Raw genomic sequence first — 20,720 nt, forward strand, 5'->3', positions numbered from 1 at the left:
TATATTTAAAAATGCTTTCAACGTTTGCGCTCACCATTGTCGACATTCGCATCTTCATCGATTGCGCAGCGCGTTGATTGCGAAGATCGAAGATGAGTTGATTATAACGTATTGAAATTTGCATACAATGTCTATGGAAACCGGCAATCGGCCACATGTTCAAGATATTACGAGATGCGTAATTGCGGACTGCAGCGAAACAGCATAGGCGCGTATATCGCTGTCGCGGGGCGGCACCTAGTTCGCTTTTATTAACCAGGCTGCTAAACGTGTTTCTTAACAGCCGAGAATTGACATCAATTACCAGCTTTGTATCGACAATTTATTGCAACATTAAAGCCGTGACTCGAAGACGGCAAAAGGAATAGAAAATTGTTAACGACATCCTGAAACGCTAAAGTAGATGTACCAGCCGCTTGTGCATTCCTTAACTCCGCTATAAAATTTGGATCTCTCGCGATTTTATATTTTCGTAATTAATTGTAAGCCGAAATAACTTGGCCTGCGATCGCCTGGCGAATAATATAAGTCTTAACAGTCGGTAAATTAATATTTAATATCGTTACATGAGAAGGAATTGTGTACATTCGTATCAAAACGTACATGCTCATCTCTTAGACAAAATATTATTCGGAGCCAGTGCGAACGAACGAGCGACGGCAGACCTAAGCGTGTTCGACTACTATGAATGTGGTAGTCTCAGCGATGCACGTGTATCGTCAGATGCACCGACCGGTTCCGAGGGAATGTCTCATAAAAGCGTCGGCGAGGCGACTGCGCGACGAGCTCTCGATGTTGAAACCCACGAAGAGACTGATTGTGAGATTTACAACGTTGGATTAGAATAGACGTAAAAAAAGAGAAAATAATTGACCGAAAACAATCCGACGCTGGAGAATCTCGAGCTGTTGAACTTTATACAAAGCGTGTAAAGCGTGTTACATCGAGAAATGATCCTGCTTCTTTCCTTGATACAATCACTCGTACGCACGGCGATTGCGCCACTTCGTCATCTCGTTGATGCCGCACGAGATGTACCTAATATATGTAATCCCGTATAGCTCGAGGGCGTTACGGCGTTTCAAGGAATCACACAGGTGAGGTCTCCTCACCTCGGTCGCTCTTCCACGCCTTCTCCCATACACGGGTTTCCTCCTCGTCCGCTAAAACTGGTCCCGACTACGAGCACCAAAGCCGGGTACGGTCGAGCGTTAGCGGTCGCTGGCCTTGTACCCTTTTATACGACGGAACGGAATAGAGGCTCGCTCGAGGCTTTCCAGAGCGAGAACTCATTTTCGGTGTCGAAGGATCGCAATAAGAGTGACAGAAAGCGAGCCGGATATTGCCGTACGAAAGCAAATAGAACGGCACTTTATTTTCTCTTTCTTTCTCTCTCTCTTTCTTTCTTTCTTTCTTCCTATCACAGTCGAGACTACGAAATACAAATACATACCATATCTCACGTTACCAACAATAATTAGAATATACATGTATATAATATATATAATATATAGCAAACGAATAAAAGTCAAACGACGAGATACCGCCGCGACGAAAGAAGACGTTATCTTACAGTTTACAGAAAGACCGAAGGAGCGATTCCTGAGAACATGTATGATAAGGTGTCCAAAGTGACCAGCATAATATATTCGACGCACGTCGCAAACTATAGTATACGATACGTAAAATTTGTGTATGGCATGAAATAAAATCCACGACTATCGTCTATTTTAAGTGACTGTTGACGCTCAAGAGAGAGTGGCGGTCCACGATTTATTTTATTAATTCAGTTTAATCCTCATAAAAATCATTTTCCTCGCGCATTATGTTGGAGAATTAAAGTTAAAAAAAATATATCATTTTTTAGAAAAAGAAACTTTTTGCCAGGATAAATTCAGATTATCAGAAAAATTCAAGTCCCGTCTCGTTGTTTTATCGGAAATCAGTCGGAACGCCGAGGAGAAAGATTTTTATATCAGCTTTTCAGAAGGCAAAAACTGATCGGCTCCACTTTTTATAAATTTCGTGATTTTAACAGACGATTGGTTCACAATCTCATCGATTTTTTCTACTTATCTCATACAGTTGTTTGTTTTGATTTATGACAGGCTTATTTTATCTTCGGACATACGTCGCAGCTACCTATCGTACGTATCATCAAAGTCGCTTCCGCGATAAAACGCCGGCATCTCAACACTTGTTGCACGGCGCGACAAATCTCGGCTGGGAATATTTTGACAGAACAAACTCGCGTAGTCTACGCTAAGCGCATGAGGCCTGAATGAAGCCGTACGATGCGCCTCCGGGGGTCTTACCGTCTGTCTCGTGCGTCAACAGTATAGTACACACGATTTAAATACGATACTATTAACAACTATTCTCTTTTCAGATGCCGCGGTAACGTAACGTACAGCATCCAAGGTAGATCGTTGACCCGCGGCCACTTAAAGACGATGTGAGTCGACGATGCCTCGCGGACGGATCGATCGAGACAGAGTCCTCCTTGCGCGATGCACGAGCCGTTGTGTGCATGCAAAGAATTCACGACTCGTTATTAATATCTATCGATCTACCGTGTTATGTATAATGCGATACACAAAGAGCATCGCGCCGTGTCGCAATTATCGTTACGTTCCATCTTATCGTCAGATCGCGCGTCTTATACGCACAGACACGGACCTTCTCGGAATTCCACACGCGTACACGTGTAAGCAACGATTTTTAATTAATTAATGAGAAAGCGGTATTCCTCGCGCGCGCGAAGAACGGACGTTCTAACGTTGTTAGTCTACTTTTCACTCGTAATTGCTCTTGATTAAATTGAAACGCACACACTTGTATATATACATATATATATATTAGCCACTACTGCGGCGTCCCTGACCGAACACGCTTCCTCCGTCGAAGGTATTTGATAAGATTCGAGATTCAGCCGACGAGCGATTTAAGACGATCGCGCCTGAAAAAAGGACGAGTTGGACAGTTCTCGGATGAATAATAACTAAGCGCGATCATCTCAGGGACATGATACATTCAGACAAATGTCTAAATGTGCGAGTCCATCGATCGTATTCGAGAAAGTGCTGAAAGTCGATAATTACCTGTCGTCGTCGCCCTCCACAGAGGAATAAATGTGGTTTTTTTTTCAAAGCTCTTTTCAAAGTTTTTTTAATAGTTCATGTAGCGTACCTACCGTCGAGGAATATCCGGCTGGTCAGAGGTGCCTTGTATTAAAAATCAGTATCTCGGCAAAAATCAGACGCGCTATATGTAAAGTTATCTTACGTGAAATTTACCATTTTTGCAGAGTAATGCGATTTTTTGTAAGATTGGCGCTTTGGTTTTGCGTGATGCATGAATTCACAGTGATTCTTCGATAACGGTGCCAGTTAGATTGGTAAGGCCTACTTATTGTTAGCTTACTGTATAGCGTTAAATAACATGGGAGTACGCGGCGAGCTCGCAAGTCGCAGCTCACCGTGGCGCGAGCTAAAGCTATCAAGTATTCTCGATTCGTCTCCAGGAATTTCCTGCTCGCGGCGGGAGTCTCTCTGCTAACGACGGAGTCGACTACAAAGAAAGCAAGGCTGGCGCCTCGCGAAACGCAAGGCGAGTCTTCGTTGATTAAATCGGAAGGCACGTTGGACGCTGGCGGTTCGTCGCGTCGGCGGCTAACATCGGTCGTCGCTTCGGGGTCGACGGTTCGCAAAGAGCGCAGAGAGGATCGGAAGTCATTCCGTCCTCTGTCTCTTTCTGTCTCTCTCGTCTGTTGTCATTTTCCGGGTGGGGGCCGACGATCAGAAACTCCCGCACTCCCGCAACACGCGATTTCCCAGCGGCATCGGTGGACGGAAGTTGTTCATCACCTGCGGAGTGTCAAAGAAGAAGAAAGGTCGGGATTATATAAAAACGAGGGCGTGTCGCGCTGGGTGCTCCCCGTCGATCCGAAATATTATACATTCCAGCTCGTCGCTGAGACGACGCGGTGGCCGCGGTCGTCGACGTCTAAAGGCGTCCTGGACGCCTAAAAATAGAGCTGCCGGTGACTGGTTCGCGGTATATCGAGCGAAAGAGAAGGAAAAAAAAGGAGAGAAAACGCCGACTCGTTGCGACGATATGCATCTCTCGCGGCTGGAAAATGGTAATCGCCTCGCGCCGCAGAGGCGTTCGCCGTGTCACGTTGATCGCCAATCGGGACTCATTTATCAAACCGGGGGGGAAAAGGGATATCGAGGGAAAACGATACGGGGGAATTCGCGGAATCGTTTAGATAAGGGACAGGCGACTCTCGCAACATGCGGGGAGCTGACCGGAGATAAAAAGAAGCAGCGTCGCGGAAACGGAGGTGCGATAATTCTTTCGCGACACTTTTCGCTTACCACTCCGTGGTTCTCGTGGCAAGGGCACTCCTCGCCGCGCGGAAACTTTCGCAGATTGCGGAAGATGTTGAGCTGATGATGGGACACCTCGATGTACTTTTTGAAGAGGATCCAAGTGACGCTCTCGTTGCACGGCGGCGTCGTCAGCGAGCCCAAGTACGTCCAGTATCCGTTGTCGTCTAAACCAGAGAAGAAATTGAGGTGGTTTCTCGCGCGGAAATAAAAGCGAAAGGAAATTTATTAAACTGACAACTAAAGCGATAAAGAGACATAAATACGATTGCTTAAATCAGTAATAACATGCCATTGATGAGAGACTATAGGCGTGACGCGTATTATATTACTTGATCGCATATTTTTAAACGATCACGTTTGTGATTGTGATTTTATCTTCCAACGCGATATAGCAGAATTAATATTAAAATAGCTACGTCGCGTCGGATTTCATTTGGAGATCCAATCATGTCTCGAAACCGATGTTCTCGTGATAATGTCTTTTAATGTCTGAAATGTTTCCCTTTTTCTGTCATCCTACCGCACGTCATACGAATCGCAGTTCAGTGATGGAGAAAATTACCTCGAGAATGTAATTTCACGATTTGATTAATGTAGGTACTGTCTGTCGGAGAGGTATATTTCGTGTAAGTGCTGACCCTCCATTCGTCTTATCTTTCGGTGTTATCGCTGATACCCGAGCGACATTTCTCCGAAATAATATCGATAAGTAACGCTAACGAGGACACTACGAGGGTCTATAGGTGAACGTCTGAATAAAGGTTTACATAGGAATAGTTGAAATATATCCACACACATACGCAACGTTATATTAGGCATATCGGTTACAATAGATAAAGAATCAGTGCGCACTAAGCAGGATTAAATTGTGAGGACACTATATCATTAACGTATATGATATTCGTGCAAATAATTCGCTTACGAAAAATAAAGGAGTGGCTACTAAGCAAGATTAAATTACGAGGACATTAAATTGTGATATTTGTACAGATAAACGCATATAAATATGTCATACAGTAAAATGAGAAACTTCCATAAACTGATATGGGGATTTGCATCGCGGAACAGGTGCTCCTCGCGCAAAAATAAATTCGTCTTTTTTACGTCAGAGGATATGGAAAAAAAACCAATTACTGACTACGACGTGCATCGTCACATCATGCCAATCATTTTATGACATGCGTCCATCCCGACCGTGCGCGTTTGACATGCAAGGCTTCGGAAAATTGGAGGCTGCTGAAAAATAACCGTAGGATAATCGCGCTCGAGACGTTTCTTATTTTTTCCGAGCCATTGCTGAAAAGCGGGAACCCCACGCTCGAGCGCGTATAGACATACTCTCTTTTTCTCTCTCTCTCTCTCTCTCTCATTCTCTCGCACGAACTAGTCCAAGGCGATACGAACGTACGAACCTTGGAAATCCCATTTGTTCTCGTGGCGTGGTATGATTCGGTCGGCCCAGCGCATGCACGGATTCACGCATCTCTGCGTGCCGGCCCGTCCACCGCGCACTGTGCGTGCACGACGCAAAGCGAGAGCACAAAGTATATGCGGGAGAAATTTCGTTAGTCGATGCGTTAATGCAGAGACACGCGCCAGGCGATTGTTAACGCTAACGAATGGCTTCCGTCATCTCGCAGACGGTTCTATTACTTTGTTGACACCGTTTAATGTTTGGTCTGACTTGGCTGCGAGCCAGGATTGCAAATATATGTATTATATATAATAATATATAATAGAAAAAATATTATTAAAAATATTTTACATTATATTATAAAAAAATAATATAATATAATAATATAATAAGCACGTCATCAAAGTTAAAGTTTATTTTTCAATTTTACAAGGCCCACTTTAAATTAGCCTCGTTTGTAGGAAAATCTTCGCAGATAAACGTGTCTTGAAGCATTTGAAAGCTAAAGATTTAAAATGCTTTTTCAAACATCACTCTACGATCTTTTTTTTTTTGCAAAGATACGTGACTTTGAATTTGGTCTTTTTTAGCGCTGATTTTAAGTGGCCTTTTAATTTTGTTGAGTAGTGTATTATATATTATATTATATTATATTATATTATAATATTATTATAAGAATTTTATATATCATAAATATAAATTTATATGTATATATAAATTAATTAAAGATAGATGAGATAAAAGGAATTTTACTTGTCTTATTTTTGGTCTCATCAGCTGTTTCTCGTTCGAATTAATTAATTTACATAGGTCAAAACTATTACAAGTTACATTACGGTTCGATCAGCTTGCGCAAACAGGTTTAAGCTACAATTGAATATGAATATTACAGGAGGAACAACAAGAATGGATCACGGACACTATGCATCGATGAATAGACGGAATGTTTGATCAAAGAGACAATCACCAAATTACCCGGGCGATTATTCGATCGGGTCGATTGTAACTTACCGGGAAGAAGTTTACCGGGGTCAATAGGTTCCGTAATTTCCACGACCTCGTACTTGTGCGAGACGTACGGTAGCAGTCGGGCGATTTTGTCCATTTCTTCATGGGTTTTGCCGACCTGCAAGCAAATCGTTTGCTTTCCTTCCTTTCCGATTATAATGACACGCGATTTCACGAGACCGAGACATAATTAAGCCGCTTTCTCTCAAGCTAACGAGCTATATTCTCAAATACCGCATATCCCAGATTTACGCGCGTTCCTAAAATTTAATATCCGTAATTTTATTTTTAAAAAATTCGCGACAATGAGTGTGAGTCGATAAAAGGCTCAGAAATTTATCGCGAATTTAATTAGCTCCCCTGCCGAATATCGTTGAATAGAGCAACCGTAATGATCGGCGAAACAGCGGCACGAGGCACAAATTGACGCGATAAAAAACGCTCGACATTGAGCCGTTGATTACGCAATGTCATTTTTAGAATTGTCTGCCGCATTTTGTCGCCGTGTCGCACGTGGCGCATAAATTTCCTTCGATATGTTCGCGCGCTCTTACGCGACTTCGACGTGTCCTAAAGCTGCGCGACGTTTACGTAAGAGATAATCACGTTGATGCATCGGCGGGCGCGAGGAAAGCTCGCTTCGCGAGTATTTTCCCGCTCCGCGAGATTTATCGCGTCCGATCTCCGTAACAATGTAACTTCTCCCGTCGCGCTGCGCCGGCGAGAAGTGTATCATTTGCTCGAATAGAATTTTGCAATTGCGATCGTCGCGTTCTCCATGAGATACCGCGCAGCTGCAACCTAAATATTAGACACAAAGCGCTGTGCAAAGCGGAAGAGGATAATTGCCGTTGCACGCGATCGAGGTATTCTTCTCGCTATACGAAAACGAATGCGAACGACGACGCGCCCGCCGAACGAGAACGCGTGTTTGCGTGTCTCGTTTTCGAGTTCGATACAGCGACACGGCGTAATTATGTCAACGTCTCTCGCGTTTACATAATCGACCATTCGGCGACGATCGTGGCGGTGACACCTCCGCACCTCCACGGGGATTCTGCTTGTCTGCAGCTTACGTCTTATGTAAAATACCTAACTTGACTATAGATATAGATGCATATACTCCGGCGAAAATAAGCGAATTAGAATCCCCGAGTGGAAGAGGTGTGGCTTCCGCGGGCTGACGACACGCTTGTATAAACATTTGACGAACCAATATATATTGAGTATTCGTAGATGCAAGATATCGCTTTGACAAAGACGAAGAAGGTGAAAAATACGTTGCTTTTACATTTTCAATATACACAGGAAGAAAGAATATTCTTGACTTGAAAATATCTTTAGTTTCAACGTGGAAATCTCGAAATGAGATTACGCTGATTGCATTAAACGAAGGAAACTTGCTTGAACGAAGTCATTTTATATATGGTTCAAGAAAAAAAAATTGAAACGAAAAATTGAAATTCTTATAAGAAGATTATAGATTGTTGCGTGTATACGAAACGATGAATAGTTTAATTTGAGTATAAGTTTTGATTTGATACTTTTTTTCTGTGTGGTACAAAAAAAATAGATGCAGTTCTAATCGGACTTATTCTAATTGTAATTATTTTAATATTCAATAATTAATTGCAACACGCACGTTTATCTAATATAAACATTATAACGTTGCGAACCTTAAGGAAGACTCCCAGAACGGCCAGACCGTCAGAAGCTTTCGCGGCTTCGGCGAAGGTCTTGTACTTGCTCGTGTTCCAGTGCACAAGATGTAGCTGAAACCAACGTTGTCGTTCAATGAATCTAAATCGTCGAGCATTAAGTCTAATAGCGGGCAATCAGGGTGGAGCGGAACGGCAGGTCGACTGGCAGTTAACGAGTACTTAATCCTTGCGCAAATAGCCAATTAAGAAATATCAATTTCTGCATTTCTACCGTCGAGAAAGTCCGATGATCTTCAATGCTTTTGTCCCGTTTTGATTATACAGCCTTAACCATTTAGGATATTCTTCTTGGCCGTGATTCACGTTACTGGATCTCAAAGAAACTTCGTCAGCATCGTCGATAAATGATAATTGCGTTTGACGGGTGGTCGTTAGAGAGATATTATGTAATCAGTGCAGCAACTGGACGCTCTCTCTCTCTCTCTCTCTCTCTCTCTCTCTCTCTCTCTCTCTCTCTCTCTCTCTCTCTCTCTCTCTCTCTCTCTCTCTCTCTCAAATTCCGCGGATATCCGTGTGCATCCGATCGACCCGGTTTCCCAGATACGAGATCGCTACGGGGGGATATCGCGCATACATTCGCCGTGTAGAGCCTCGCGATGAAGCGAACGTTGCGTCGCGGGGCTTCCCGGAAAAAGCGCGTCCGATGAGAGAGACGGACGTGCGCGGCGTTCGAACGCGAAATCATTGCGATCGCCAATTGACTCGCTAATGCGCTTAAGACTCAGGTCGTTTAATTATCATCGAGTTTGGGCCGGAAAGTCGCCGGTTAAGCGGCGCGTTCGTTTCCAAGAGAAATCGCGATCTCGTTCGGGGAATAGAGTTTCGCGTCTGAATTCACATTCAAGAATAGTACCGAGTCGTCGCGTAATCTCAAACGTGTTTTGCTGCTCGACGATTATTATTACATACATCGTAAGACGAAGAAATTTTTCCACGCATCGAAGAAGAGTCATCGATGTTTTCTCGACTGGCGCGGCAGGATCAAGCTGAAGTCACCTTTTTGATAGATTACAGACTCAATGCTGCGTAGACGATTGCATAATCGAAAGCGATTTAATCGCGAGTCGAGCAAACAAATTTATTTTGCACTTACAAAATAAGCCAGCAAGAGCATCGAAAAAATTCCCACGATGAGCGCATCCGTCCCGGAATCGCGTCAGAAAATGTGCCCAGGAAATACGCAATTTTCTTCCGCGGTTAATTATTGGAATTCTTTTCGCAGTTCGCGAGCGGGCGTTTTGTTCGCGAATTGTTTTCGCCTTCGAAAATTCCTTCGGTGTCCACAATGCGCGCGTGTGGACGCAGACATCTCGTTACGCGAGTCGGCTATTATTCGCGCACGCGAGTGGCGGTTTCGACGATAATGCCCATTATCGTTTCCACTCCACGCGCGCGTTTGTTGTTTCTTTCTTTCCTTATTCGCAAACCGATACACGCGGCTTTGCGGACGGACGCGCAGCTGCTAGAGCATAAAAAGACCTTTGACACGTCACTCGGTATTCTATCAATGCGGACATATGCGACGATAATAGCGCATTATTTACGAGATAAATGAAACGTCTGCATAATTATATTATTAATGTCTGTCCGCAATTAGCGTCTCTCTATGCCGCGTTTTGCATACTCCATAAAGTTTTCTATTTTTATCCGCAGAAAAGCCATCTCTCTCGCGTCGTGTTTGCGGACGACTAATAACTAGGACTAAAGCCTCGGTTTGTCTTCGGTAAAACGATCGCGCTAATAAATCGCACATGGCGGTTCTTGGACAAGGTCGACGTCGCTGCTCCTCCTCGCGGATGGTCGGCAAACGGAGTGAATCATACTCTCAATGTGACTGGATTGTTAACGAGCTACTTTGGCTATCAAGTAGAATAATTGCACTCGCTCGTCGTACTCAAGCCGTTAAGTTAAAATATAGTTAGCGGAGCGAGCGAATCCGAGGGCGCGAGTTTAAGGGCGATTACGTTAACGTTTTAAAAAGAATTTATTATATTCATTATATTCTGTTACTAATTATATTCCGTACCTCTCCGGCGAAGGCCTGCCCGTCGACCGTGTGTTCGGATCCTCTGGAATCGCTGCACCCCCAGTGACAGTGATACTGCTCCAGCTTGTAGACGTCGTCCATCAGCGGTCCGCCGCTCAAAACTGTCGACAAATCGAGATATAATCGAGATTAGATGAGTAGATGCACGATACGGCAATACTACCGCGATAAGATATGCAAATGAATGGGTAAACGTCTAAATTAGGTCCACGTAAACGTAGAAATTCTCGGAGCACGCTTCCACGAGGCGTCACGAACGGACGTATACGGCGGGCCCGTGGCAGGCCGCTTTTATTACAGGATACGCTTGATTGGCCAAACCGCGCGGACGGGAACTATAACGAGAGAGAATCGTCGCATTTGCGCTGCATGCGACGCATTTGCGTCGTGACGCATTTTATTATTTTGTGTTTCGCCTCCACTTTAACTGTGATGAATTGTTGGGGAAAATTTGGCGCGCCAAGTCTTGCGTTTTCACGGAACTTTCCTGTACAAGAGACTCTAAAATTATTTATTATGTACGGCAGGCGCGATGAAAATTTTCACAAGATGTTTGTGCGCTCCGAAAGTTATTTCAGACCTTTATAAAATAAAATGAAAAAAAAAACTACGTTGCTTCAGGAAGGCCTGCTTTATTTTACTTATCGATCGTTTGTTCTCGTATTTGTTTCCCCAGCTAATATGCAATTTTGCACAATATTGGCAATTTCCGTATGTTGAATTTCGAAAGAGGCCGCTTATCGTGGCGAGTGTCTGAGAAGTAACGCCGCGACTTTATTATCGCGACATTCTATCTATTGTTTTGTGTCACATATCGCCGTACAGAGCGCTCTGCCCCGCTTCGTGCCACATATGAATACACATAATACGCCACGGCACGGTCGTCCTCATTTCGAATACGCCCCGAGCACTCGGTACGAAGGTAAAAGCCCTAAGTGGCACGAAGTCGACAGTGAAACCTTCGTAACGATACACGAGTATATACGCGATCGGGTGCTTCGGCGCGAGAATTCGCTCGCCAGGCCCCTCGGGGTATGTATATATAATCTCGGAAATACATAACACCGTGACAATACAAATCGCATCGCGTTTGTTCCTTACGTAAGGTGTGCATGATGCACGAAATTAATAAAAAGCATTATGTAACTCATTCGTGCGGAGAACGCCTTTATACAACCCGCTGCAAGAAGCCGCGGATTTAACGAGTCTCTAATCGCGTTCGGCACCGCTGCCAACGTTAACATGTTTACACGTTTAAATGTTTACATGTTTTAGTACGTTTAAGACGGAATGCGAGGCCGGGTATCGCGAACTGAATCGTCTAAAATTATACCCCGGATCACTCCATCGCTGGACGGACGAGCGCGTATATTGTAGCGCCGGGATTTCGCAACTTGCGCCGCACTGCCCGCACTTTGCGGCCGCGACGATCTGCAATTCAAAGTTTCGACCGCAATGGCACGGAAAAAAAAGATTAGCTACTGTAGCAAATTTAGGGACACCTAATATTTTTTTTGCAGCGAGAGCTATAATTTAACAATAGTAGCAAAACGAGCAAAACCTTTTACTCTAGCTGTCCCTATTTTGCAACTAAATTTGTTAGTAGCTAATCCTTTTTTCCATGCAGCCTCGGATTTCCCCTTCCTGCTTAGAAAAAAGTTTTTCGCTCACGTGTTTATGCAAAGCGTGAATCAAGAGCGTCATCGATCATCGTTAAATACAATTTATCCTAGCTCCGAGCGACGTTTTCGTTGTTCGTGCCACGATAACTCGTCGTATAAATTTTTACTCTCGCAGAGAGGAGAAGGGGAAAGGGGATGTCCAAAATAAACGAGAAAAGAAAAATAAGACGAGATTCCGTATTGCAAAGTGCGACACTCACATGTGCCCTCGGCATCGGTGTCCACCTGCCAGCAGTAACCGGGATTGATCAGCTTCCGGGATGCTGTGGAGGGATATTTCCAACGCAGGGGTTTGCTGCTCAGAGCCTCGTGATCGGACTCCGCCCGCTTGGTCTCGATGTTCACCGGGCTCTGTCTGGAGCCGGCTGCCATGGGGAACTTCGTCACCCACGTGCTGGGTCCTGCAACACATACAAATGCAAATTTAAAAAAAAGGATAAATTTCAGTTACGTTGAAGTGAGGACGGATGAGGATCAGTACCGAGAACAATGAATTTCGACAAATTTATCGCGGTGACAAGAATCAACGGAAATGAAGCAGACGAGCGATCATCCGATTTCTTCGGTTTACAATCAATCTATGAATATAATTTTGCGATAAGAATGGCACGTGTACCGTGACAACAAGATAGTACCGCGCGGTGATACGAGCTCGAGCTCAAGCAAATTGAGAAAGTTCGCATGCCAAACTCCGAGCGCGAAACAAACTCTTTATCACGATGCACGTCACGTGCCGATAATAGATTCAAGTTCGCACTTATCGAAATTCCGGTCTACATGGACCACTCCTTCAACCATAAAGTTTGTTTCTTTCCCCACTTAGTATATACGGACACGAAAAACGCGAATAACGTTTGCAGAAGTAATAACATTCACTTATTATGACTTATTAACGACGCGATAAACGACGTTGGAGATAATCCATGAAGGCCACGTCGAGAACTTGTATGTAACTTATTATACATTCAAATAAACTAACAAAAATGTTAATTAAAAAATGATGTCCGCGGATGTCATGTCGCGCGCCAATTTCGACGACACGCGAAAGCTGATCAAGCACATTATCCTTAATAATTTCGCATGCTCCTTATCTGTCGACGTGCGTCACGTGCCGACGCATTAATCTTTCTTTATCGTGGCACGTGATCTCAATGTTGTTTGCTTTATAATTAGATGTCGAACGCGTCGCATGCGACAGATTGGGAGAGCTAAGAAAAATTAATACATAAATTAAACAAGCTGATCGATTGATTAGCGCGAGAACACCACGAGAGACTTGCAACGTTTGAATCTTGCGTTTAATTATGAGATCACTATGTAATGTAGCGTTCGTGCGAATCTCACCTGACAAGTTGCGGTCAATCGATCGCCATCGCTCAGAACGTAATTAAATTCACGGAATTAAATTAATTGCTGCGATTTGCTTCATCACGTTACGTACAATATAAGATCATACACATAGAGTATATTTATGTTTATATGTGAAAGAAAATGGAAAAGATTAACTGTGTGTAAGAAATCTAGACGGTATAAAATCAGGAATCCACAGAAAAGATAATATTTAAAAATTGTTAATTATTAAAAATTATTGTCATATAATATGAAAATGTGAGCGAAATATCAGAGTGACCCTGAACGCAAAGCCTCACGGCTGCATTTCATATTTATACGATATTCGCACAATCGTCCATAAAATTGAAAGCGCGGAGCTGCACAGAGTGAAACGAATTAGTCATTCGCTGAGCGTAAGAGCGTAAGAAATCCGCTCGCGGCATTGAGATCGGCGTCACGTGAATTCCCATTGAAGGATAGCTCCGCGGTAGTAACAAAAGCAGTCGTTTATCCGGTTCGAGCCGAAAAACGTCGCGATAACGGTACGCGAGCTCGCAACGCTTGCCATATAACTGATCAAAATGAAAGTTATCAGCGAATTGCAAACACCGCGAGAACTTTGAATGAAGGAGAGATAAAAATCAAAGATAATTAGACAATATCTTTCACCAGTTATATGCTAGCAATATATGTGTCGGCTAGATAGTCTCAATATCTAAATATCCACTCGAGTTACCTGAAGATTACTTTTGCCTAATTAATTTATTATTCTCGTGAATATTCGACTTTGATCAGTTCGCTTACTGCTTAAGCACTCTTATGTAACGTTAAGTTTGCTTTGTATTTTATACGATTAACATAAAAGATTCCCATTATCGGGGTCAAGATTACGAAAGATTTTTTTATTCGTCGTAACAGGCTTACTCGAGCTTAACCATAATACTTAATTATCAATGTAAATGACGGAAAATTACAGTGACATCAAAATATTATTGCCGCTGAGAGATTGAGGCTACCGATACGGCTGATACTATCGTCAGTCGACGTGACGATTAGGATCCTTGTCGCAGAGTAGATAATAAGAACGACGCTCGTTTGAAGGTTCGTTCAACCTTGCAACGTGATGATTCAACGAATCACAGGAAATATCATAAGGCCGAATGCGGAAAATCGTGAATGCACTTGGCAAATATTTCTCTCTCTTTCTCTTTCTCTCTTTCGATATCGCAATCCTTTTGTACCAACCAAAGAAACTTAACACACCTTACGCACAAACACATGTGCGTTTTTCCACCTACGTATTATCAATGTAGTAATCCTGAGTCCATTAGCCGTCTGCATTATCGGAGACCCCGTTATTACGTTACGTATAAAAAATGGTCATTAAATGACAGTGCCTCGTCGCGTTCTGCCACGTGTCATTCTGCGACACGTCGCGATATTTGGATATTTCTGTCGTGAAATCTCTCTTCTCATTACGTTTTATTTATATCCTTAATGCGCGTATAGCATTATATGTTAGATAGCAAAAAAAAATTCCTATTCAATATTCACGAGTCGCGGATCAAAAGGCTAAACGGAGTCGATTTTCCTTTTGAACAGCGACCATTGCTATTCACGTGAGCAAATATTAATTTTAAAATATACGACGTACATACTTAATCGTTAGGGAAAAGAGAAGAGATAACCACGCCGTTCGTATTAACGAATGCGATGTGCAAATAAGTCGTCGTACGTAGGCTTCACCTGCACGCGTGCATAATAAGCGCGAATGGCAGCCTAGAATGGCAGTCTGCGTCAGTCGGCGAGCAATTTGCAGGTAAATCGTCGCGAACGAAGACGGTGACCGCGCGATCGTTCGCGGGAGAGAGGATTTCTCCAGCGATTCTCTTCGATTGTGAACTTTCTTTCTCGCCGATATTCTCACGCGCGATTCACGTTGCACGCGGACGCGGGCGCACGGTCGTGAAATATCATCCTCTTCGCGCCCGCGGAACACAAAACGCGAGAGGCGGTAAATGGACGTGCGATCGTAAATTAAATAAAATCCTCGCAAGATGGCTGTCAGAGAGCTCGCTATAAAAATTCCAGACCGCGCCCGTAGATGTTTTGAGACTTGGCGTTTTACCCCAAGGAAAAAAAAATCTCCCATTTTTTTAATTTTGACGTAACAATGAGATCACTTTCTATTTTTATCCCGAATGGAACTCGATTGAAATCGCATTCGCCTCAACCGACGACAACCTAAATCGATAGGGAGTATCGCGATAGCGAGTGGCGTACAAGTATATAACGCACGAATCGGAGGCCCCTTTGTATAAAGTTTTCATTAATCTTTCAACGTCTTGGTCCTCTCTATTTGCTTTAAAAAGGACTCGGTTTGATTGCTTGCGCAATCTGCTTCGGCCAGTCGCTTGTTAGATCATACGCTACATCGCTTGCAATTATCTCATATATATGCTAATTAACAAAGATAGAATATCTGTCTTCTTCATTCACTTACAAGCACGATCAGGACCGACGTTCCGGTACTCGTTAGGCAGGGTGGAATACGCAAGTAAGGGGCTCGCCGTTCGCGATCGCGGGATTCCGTGCCCCGGAACGCCGACCTCGATTACCCAAAATCCGAATTAATTTGCACGGGGCGTAATTTCATTTTCAAACGCCGTGGCGTGGCGTTCTGAAGATATCTAGAATAGAATTGGAGAGTCAAGAGTGTATATTCTACACGCAAGACGCGTACTGGCAATCGGCCCCGGGCCGATTCGAAGTTCTACGATCTAGCAGTCGCGAGCCAAGATAAATCCGCTTGAAAAACAATCCCGCTCTCGGCCGCGGGACGGCAGGCCGCAATTACGCGAGCGGTGTCGTGGGAACGGCGGATTCTTCCGAAATAATTGATGACGGCCGAATGGCATCGATCAATTTCAAGCGAGCGGAGCCTCTCGCGAGCCGCGGTCGCGAGCGCGCGTTTAAACGACTCAATCATCCCTCTCTGCGAGATTTCGCCCCCCCCCCCCCACCCTCGTTTTGGCAACGGGCCGATTCCCGAGGATTCGTATACGTCGAATTCCCCCGACTCGCTCGGCGCGCATACAAATCGGTCGAAAGATAGCGCTGACAAATTGACTCGAGATTAAGGGCGGTTTCGGAGGCATGCACGGCAACCCCGTGCGGCGGAACAAAGTGAAACTGGGTCTGCGACCCCCTCCGGCCTTTCGTGTGCGTGCCCGTCCGTGTGGCCCGCGCGCGTGTTAGGCGCGCCTGTATACTTCCCCGCGCGGGAACACAGGTGCATCGGCCTAACGGCACTACGGAAGAAAACTATTGATTTTCATTTACCCCCGCGGAGTCGTGCCCCGCGTTCCACGAGGTCTGCGAGGAAAGAAGGCACCCCTTCCCCCCCCCTTGCCCCGTGGTCGCTTGGCACGGCCCGTTCGCCCTGCATTCGAGCGGGAAGACAATGGCCCCGGGTCAGTGAGCCTGCGGTGCCATCCGGAAACCGAGACGAAAACCGAGCGAACGGGGACAGGGGACAGGGGGAGGAGAAACGAAATGAGTTGAACGACAGGGCTTTCCTTTCCACGAATTTCGATCTGTGTTCCGAGGTTCGCATGCTGACGACTGATGTCTAACATGTGGCCGCATTTTGACGCTACGGAGACGCGTTAATTAATACTGACAAACGAACGACTTAAGGATCTCTAAAATGTAATCTATATATTGTTGGATGTAGATAGTTAATAAAAATCATTGGAGCTAAAGAGCACTTGTGGAAAACCAGTCGAGATATCTTCGAGAGTTGTTGCGTGAAAGCGTTTCGCAGCGAAAGATTTTTAATGAGATATTATTATTTGACGAATTAAGGTTGCGGGATCGATAATTCCACTAAAGAAAAACAAGCCGTTATTCCAGATGCGGAGTTTTTTTTAGATTCCAATTTGAAAAGGAAAAACGTCTTTCTCCTTTCCTTTTTAAGGAAAGTGATTTACACGTGCCGTCCATCTTCTCCATTGTCTCTTATATTTCATAAAGTTTGAGAAAAGCATACGGCCTTGCAACGAAATGAAAAAGTCGGCGGGTCCATTGTCCAACTTTTCAGCGTTGGATGTGTTGACGGAGAAAGAGAAAGAAGAAAAATAGAGTAATTTGACCGTCGCGAAGGAAAGGAGAAAATTTTTGCGTAATTTAACCGGAATGTCCTAAAGACCAAGAAACTTCAATCAATCATCCTCATATTTTTGTTCGAAACGCACTTTCTCTACCGTTGCGTTTTTTTTCAGGTAGTGACTACTTCCTAGGAAAAAAAAATATTCCGTTTTACAATGAAATCGCTTCGTGCCTCTTTCGCAATGGGATTCAATTAACTGCCGCGATAGGAATTATCGCGAACGCGTTTCGTTCGCCGTTGGTTAATCGGGAAACGAGATACCAGGCTTGCGGCTGCCAGCCAGCACTGATTGTAACGTTAAGCACAGAAATACCCCGGTTAGATATGTATATTGAATGCACGACGATTGACAAAATGGCCAATCAATAATATCGATGCGCGCTTATCAGAAGTAATGTATACGTACGAGGAAGACGGCCCGCGCGATTTACGGGAAAATCATCGATTTTACAATTACACGCAATTACAATCGCGGGTATTAATTATCTTAAGAGTTGCAATTTTCACCGAGACCCTTCTATCCGTTTTCCTCGCAATTTCTACTTTTACGCATCCGTGCTGCTCAAGCGTGGTATTCATTTGCGATCCAAATTCGCGTGTAATTTGCGCGAGTCATTCCGGACACGCGCGACTCAAGTTTATGCGTAGCGTCAACGTAGCTTCGGGGGAGCGCTTAAAACATTAACGAGTAATAACAAGGGAAAGTAGGCTTTGAAAGGTCAAACGCGGTTAGTTGTGCGTGAATTAACGCTCTATGTGACATTTAATACAAATTATAAGTTGTAAACGTTTTGAGCCACTTTCAGCAACGCGATGATAGATAAATTTAATAATCTCAAGTTCTCCGACGAACGTAAGGTGAGTATTTAACAATTAAATGTATAAATATAGCGTAATTTTTAAAAGAAAATACCAGAAAAATTCTGTAAATATTCGTAGCCCCCAAAATATTCAGATTAGAAAACAAAATTATAAAATCTATGATTTTTAAAAGGAAATACTAGAACAATTCTGCAAACATTCATAGTCTCTAAAAAATATTTCGACTAGCTAGGAAAAAAAAATTATACAATCTATGCCTGAAATATTTCTATTTTGTTTTCCTTACCATTTCGGAAGTAGTCCCACTCGTCCTTCGAGCTCATCCTCGCGTCCAGTTCGGCCGGGGGATTCACGGGAAATTGAGATCCGCGAAATTGAGGTCCGAGTAGAATTTGCACCCGCTCGTCTTGTCCGCTCGGGCGTCGACTCGCGTCGATCGGACGTACGAGCACTAGCGTTCCGCGGTCGCCGGTGCGTCTGGGAAGCGACGTCGACGGGATCGTCTCGACGATCGCGTCAGAATCCCGCGACGTTCTCGAGACGAGGGACGAAGGGCCGGCGCGGTTCGCGGCCTCCGCGATTTTGCGATTTCGCGAAACCCGTTCGGGTCTCGCGAGATTTTAAATTCAGAGTGCGCGAGAAGAGTCCGGCCGAGGCTCACAGCTGAGCGCGTTTCCTTCTGAGCGGCCCGATACTTTCCCCGTGGCGGCCGCCGAGTTTCTGTCTCGTCTTTCCTTTTTTCTTCCGCGATCGGGAAAGCGACCGACAGGCTTACGCGTACGACTCCTACGGCGGTAATACCGGCCGGCGCATCGGCACCGCTTTATATCGCGCGCGGTCACGTGACCGCGCGCGAGCGACAGCCGCGCATGCGCCGGTAAATATTTACACGTGCGCGCCCGCCACGCGTGCACACGTGCATGCAGCGGCGCATGCGACGCCGACGGATCGATGATCGATAAATAAATAACTGGGATGTCCAATGTCTTATTCATACCATGTTTTTTTCGCAAGATTCGTTTCGCCATCAAATAATAAATAAATCTCTTTTGAATACGTTGGTACGAGAGATCTCTGTTGTTTTCCTGGCGTAATTCGATTTCTTGGATGAAGTTGAAAATCTCCGGGAATACCTTAAAATATTTTAGAATACTTTGGATACTTTAAAATAGAGAGCGGAATTCTTCATTCCGTCACATGCATACGAAACTTCAAGTTAATTTCGGTTTATGACATTGTACTGGTAATTGACTTACACAATCGCAGCTCTGCTGATGTAACTTTGTGTCATTTTAAGATCTTTATTTAAGATAGTTAGTTGCCGCTGTAATTTTGTCATTTTGAAATATATTTATATTTATAAGAAGGCTAGATAACTTTACGATTCGTATTTTATAAATGACTTTATGATTTGAATTTATAATTGGTGCAGCTATCTAACAATAAATTGATTTTAAATTCATCAAAATAAATGTTTGAATGTTAAAAAAAGTTTTGATCTGAAAATGAAACATATTTGCACGCGGCTCTCAGTTTTGCGAAAGTTAAAAATTACATTAAAATTACTACATTAATTTTACCTTTAATTTTACTCGACACAAATAGGATAAATCTTTACTCTGATTTTGTCACTTTCAGGTAAAAAATTCGTGCCTAACGATAATTTAATAAAATATATGCGGTCTTCGTAATAACAGTTTCTTCGAAGAAATGTATCTTCCAATTTTTATCGCGGAATCTGATTCGGCACAAGAACAAGTGTAACGGCAATTCTTGCCGCTTGTATTTATATTTAATGCTGTTGCAGAGAAGATATGTTTAGCTAATGGAGTTGCAACGACAAGATTAGATCGCTATCACCTCCTCGAAGAGATGTTTACTTACATTTACTTCCTTCGCGTTTGCAAACGATGAGCAATCTAATCGCTCGAGAGGCACACACGACTTCCTTTATCACTCACGGATAACGTCGTTCCGGCAACGTTACGTCACGAAACGTTCCGCAAGCGTCATCATTTCGTCTTTATTGCGTAAATAAAGAGAGCTCCCACCTTCAATAAAAATTAATTCTCAGTGGATTCTGTAGTTGAATATCAATACGCTTAGCTCGGCTGCTCGAGAGATGTCCT

At 43.9% G+C, this 20,720-nt stretch overlaps 1 protein-coding gene across 2 annotated transcripts; it reads right to left on the minus strand.

Moving 5' to 3' along the window:
- Positions 1-1,333: 1,333 nt before the first annotated feature.
- Positions 1,334-19,399, minus strand: Cah1 (carbonic anhydrase 2). Of its 2 annotated transcripts, XM_071722481.1 has the most exons (8): positions 18,878-19,399; positions 12,467-12,667; positions 10,564-10,685; positions 8,493-8,588; positions 6,820-6,934; positions 5,807-5,905; positions 4,380-4,558; positions 1,334-3,866 (listed from the first exon to the last, which is right to left on the minus strand). In XM_071722481.1, exons 1-8 carry the CDS (start codon positions 18,912-18,914, stop codon positions 3,798-3,800), a joined length of 918 nt encoding a protein of 305 aa, XP_071578582.1. In that variant the 5' UTR covers positions 18,915-19,399; the 3' UTR covers positions 1,334-3,797. The 2 variants fall into 2 exon arrangements, with proteins under 2 accessions (XP_071578582.1, XP_071578583.1); XM_071722482.1 differs by lacking the exon at positions 5,807-5,905 and having other exon boundaries at positions 18,878-19,398.
- Between the last annotated feature and the right edge of the window lie 1,321 nt (positions 19,400-20,720).

This window comes from Temnothorax nylanderi, unplaced genomic scaffold, assembly GCF_030848795.1.
Source record: "Temnothorax nylanderi isolate EJ_2023f unplaced genomic scaffold, tnyl_v1.0 TNYL_tig0489_pilon, whole genome shotgun sequence".
Classification (NCBI taxonomy): Eukaryota; Metazoa; Arthropoda; class Insecta; order Hymenoptera; family Formicidae; genus Temnothorax; species Temnothorax nylanderi.